This window comes from Salvia splendens, chromosome 15, assembly GCF_004379255.2.
Source record: "Salvia splendens isolate huo1 chromosome 15, SspV2, whole genome shotgun sequence".
Taxonomy (NCBI): domain Eukaryota; kingdom Viridiplantae; phylum Streptophyta; class Magnoliopsida; order Lamiales; family Lamiaceae; genus Salvia; species Salvia splendens.
In genome coordinates this window covers 26,686,553-26,690,777 of record NC_056046.1, presented here as the reverse complement: position 1 = coordinate 26,690,777, position 4,225 = coordinate 26,686,553, and the positions used below count along the sequence as shown (strand labels likewise).

The 4,225-nt window shown below is 41.1% G+C and overlaps 1 protein-coding gene across 1 annotated transcript; it reads right to left on the bottom strand.

Moving 5' to 3' along the window:
- Positions 1–209: 209 nt before the first annotated feature.
- On the bottom strand, positions 210–1,247 carry LOC121766935. Its single transcript, XM_042163162.1, has one exon. The coding sequence runs from the start codon at positions 1,245–1,247 to the stop codon at positions 210–212; it is 1,038 nt and encodes a 345-aa protein (XP_042019096.1).
- Between the last annotated feature and the right edge of the window lie 2,978 nt (positions 1,248–4,225).

Genomic DNA, 4,225 nt, shown 5'->3' with positions numbered 1-4,225 from the left:
TCCCCTGCTTGATACTACATGGCCCAGGACTATTCCTTCAGTAACCATGAAGTGGCATTTCTCGAAATTTAGAACCAAGTCCTTCTGGCGGCATCGTTCCAGCACCCTGTTAAGGCTATGCAGCCCTTGGTCAGAATCGTCCTCGTAGACAGTAAAGTCGTCCATGAAGATCTCAATGCAGTCTTCTAACAGGTCCGAGAAAATGCTCATCATGCATCTCTGGAAGGTTCCTGGGGCGTTACAGAGGCCAAAGACATTCTTCTGTAAGCATATGTGCCGAAGGGGCAGGTGAACGTTGTTTTCTCTTGGTCACCTGGGTTTACGGCAATCTGGAAATAGCCACTATAACCATCCAAAAAACTGAAGTACAGCTTCCCCGCCAACTTTTCCAACATTTGATCAATGAAAGGCAGGGGGAAGTGATCCTTCTTTGTAGCTTGGTTCAGCTTCATGTAGTCTATGCACATTCTCCACCCAGTAACCGGTCTTGTCGGAATCAATTCGTTCCTTTCATTTTTTACGACTTGGATTCCTCCTTTCTTCGGCACCATGTGCACTGGACTGACCCATTTGCTGTCCGGGATGGAGTAGATGATTCCAATCGAGACCAACTTGAAAATTTCCTTAAGCACCTCTTCCCTCATGTTAGGGTTGAGTTTTCTTTGTTGGTCGCGGTGTGGCTTGGCTCCTTCTTCCAATCGGATGTGGTGCATACACAAATATAGGCTGATGCCCACCAAATCCGTCAGTTTCCATCCAATCGCCTTTTGATTTCTCTTCAGCACTTCCAGCAATCTGTCTTCCTGCCCCTGGGTCAACCGGCTGTTGATGATAACGGGCATTGTTTCTTCCTTCCCCAAGTAGGCGTACTTAAGATGTGCTGGAAGGGGCTTCAACTCTTGTTCGGGCTTTGGCTCTTCAGTAGGCAGAGGGTTTTCTGCCGCTTCTTTTTCTAGTGGATTGCCTTGATTAAGCCGCTTCGCTAGGCTAGATACTTGAGCTGTCCCACTTGACCCAGTTGGTCTCGGAAGCTCGCAAAAATCCGTTATCGCCTTTGCGATGGCTTGGTCGTCCATCTCTCCGACTTTCATGGTCTCAAACCAGTCTTCCACTTCTTTTTCGACCTCTTCATCTGCAGCGGAGTCAGTGAATTCCCTCTTTAAGAATTCCTCTTCTAGAAATTTTTGCACCAATGGCTCAGTTGCGTCCACTGAGTACACGTTTTCGCCGTCGGTTGGCCTCTTCATGGCTTCATCAATATTGAACGTGTACTGCTCTCCTTTGAAATCCAGGCTTATCGTCCCATTTCAGACATCTATAATAGTGCTGGCTGTGGAAAGAAACGGTCGTCCCAGTAGTACTCCACTCGACTCCTTTGCTGCAGGTAGGGATGTCAATCGGGCCAACCCGTTCGGGTTCGGGCCAACCCGTTCGGGTTGTCGGGCCATTCGGGTACGGGCTATTCGGGTTATGATTTTTTCGGGTTATAAAAGTTCGACCCTAACCCTAACCCTTCGGGTTTCGGGCTAATCCACCGGGTTATTCGGGCCAATGCGTATTTTTAATTCTTTTAATATTTTCAAAAAAATAATACCTATTTAAATTTTCTTTAATTATATACATATTTTTAATTAATCATTCAACAATGAAATACGTATTTTTAATTTTCTTTAATATTTTTAAAAAGATTAAGTTATTTAAATTTAAATAACTTATTCATTACATAATTATTTACAAAATATCTATCAATAGTATGTGTATGTTTATGTATTTAAAACATAAATCAACACTTTGTTTCAAAATTCAAACATAAATCAATTCGTAGAAAATTAAATAAAATTTTCATAACGTTAGAGGTGCATCGTAGATGTAGCAAAAATATTTTGAATTGTTAAAGAGTGAATTATCAAGATGCTAGCTAATTAGAGTAATTCTAAGTTTTCTTGAATTATGATTGGTCAAATTTAATTTATTCCAACTGTAAATAAGTCAAATAATAATTTATCTTTGTTTTAAGAATCATCAAAGTACGCATAATTCAATGACAAAGCGACGTCAAAACACTTTGCACTATTATATTAGAAATATACTAAAAGAAAGCTTTTATATACGAGTATTTATGAATCCATGAACTACATAGTGATTTTTTTCGTGATCTTATATAGTCGGTTGACGCATTTGGATTTTGCATGGTTTTAGAAGGTTGTCTTGGATGATTTTGATTATATTTCTATATTTTGGTATGTTTACATGTTTGTTGAGAAATGATAGAAAATTGATTAGAAAATGCACACAAAATATGTGGATGTGCAGCAGCCTTGTTTGAGTCAATGTTTCTCGCGATTTTGAAGTCTGATAAACCTCTAATACATATCATTCTCTTCGTCTTCGAAAGAGCTTCGCGTGGATATATTGCACGCCTCAATCGGAGCTTTGTAGAGAAAGTTATGACCGTTACAAAAACTGCTCGCTGTGCAGAAGTCTTCAACCCGACGGGCCGACCCGTAACCCGAACGGGTCAGCCCGCCTAACCCGACAACCCGAACGGGTCAGCCCGAATGGCCCGATTTTAAATTCGGGCTGCGAAATTACAACCCTAACCCTGTATTTTTATCGGGTTATTCGGGCCGACCCGCGGGTTCGGGTTACATTGACATCCCTAGCTGCAGGCTCCCTCTTCTTCATAGTTTGGTCCAGAATCAGTTGCTGGAGACATCGCAGGATAACTGGGGCCTTGGTAAACCTTCCCCGATCTCAGGGAAACTTCGTTAATGTTTTCATGACCTGGTGGCTGTGCAGTGGCCGGAATTTTTCTTTCATTACCCCTCAGCTCGCCCAGCGACACCGCAACTTGAGAAAGTTGTTTCGTCAGCATCTCCAAAACCGCCCGCTGCTCATTCTGTCACGGCCGCCCATACTAGGGGTACAACAAGCGCGACGATCGCGACCAAGGGACAACATTAACCAAGTATAACCATTTACGAAAACTAAATTAGCTTAAAGGAAGAGAAACATTTTGGTTTAAAGAAGTTTAAAGTTATAACTTTTCTATTAAATAAAAACGACTCATAATAAATACCTTTAAAAGAAAGCAGCGAAGAGAAATAATTATTAAAAACCCAATCATCTTCTAAGAAAAACATTTAGTTTAATTCACGGGAATACCATTTTCAGATAACAAAAGTAAACACTCATTTAAAACCTAACACGACCAAACATACTCAAACACAGTACGAAAAAGATTTAAGTCTTGAGACATAGTTTCAAAATATAGCAGCGGAAATAAGGTTTAAAGAGAGTCAAGGATAACGCCTATGTATGACGACACAACGCATCCTAAGTTCTTAGACCAACTCAACATCCTCCGCAACATCCCGCTCAACCTGCACATAAGAAAAAAAATATGCAGGGCTGAGTACTTGTTGTACTCAATTGGCTCATGCCGAAAACATTTATACAGTTATGTCATCCATACCAGTGATCTCGAGTTTTATATGTACTAAAGAAATATCATCGAGAACACAAAAACATTTCATAGACTGGCCAGTCAAATAATCTCCCCACTTTCTCAACAATCCATCACTCACAATCATCATTCCATGTGCGACGAAAGTGTGGCCACACTATTCGCCCACGAGACCGGCCGACTAGCAAGGACGGCTCACGATCCCACCAGTGTACACAGCCTGATAGGGTTTGCGGCCCTACTCAGATCCGAATTCGTTTCACAACACAGCCCTATAGCCTAACGGAGTAAACTCAGACGAACTAGGCATCAGGCACACAATCTCAATCAAAACAAACCATGGTATGACATAACAAGTTAAACCACCCTTATAACGCCACATAGTATTTTCGGAAAAATAAAGAGATTTGAAAAGAAAGCCCACCTCGTTCGCTTAACAATTCACAATCCAACTTATGGCAACTCTCGTTCCTCGAGTTCACGAATACACAATCACCCTTGTCAACGACAACACAAGTCAGCATTCCACAAAAATCATACTACTATGCATATCCTATCGTTTCTCTCTCATCATTTTTCTCAATTAACCCAACCCAACGTTCGTCACAAAGACGGAAAAACACACCGTAATATATTTCAACTTATCACACGTGATCACATCATTAGGCACGTTCCTTGGACATACATACATCATATAATACTTTTAAACTTGAAAATAAGTGTCATTTTATCAAGGCAGAAAACTGGCAGAACTGCGCG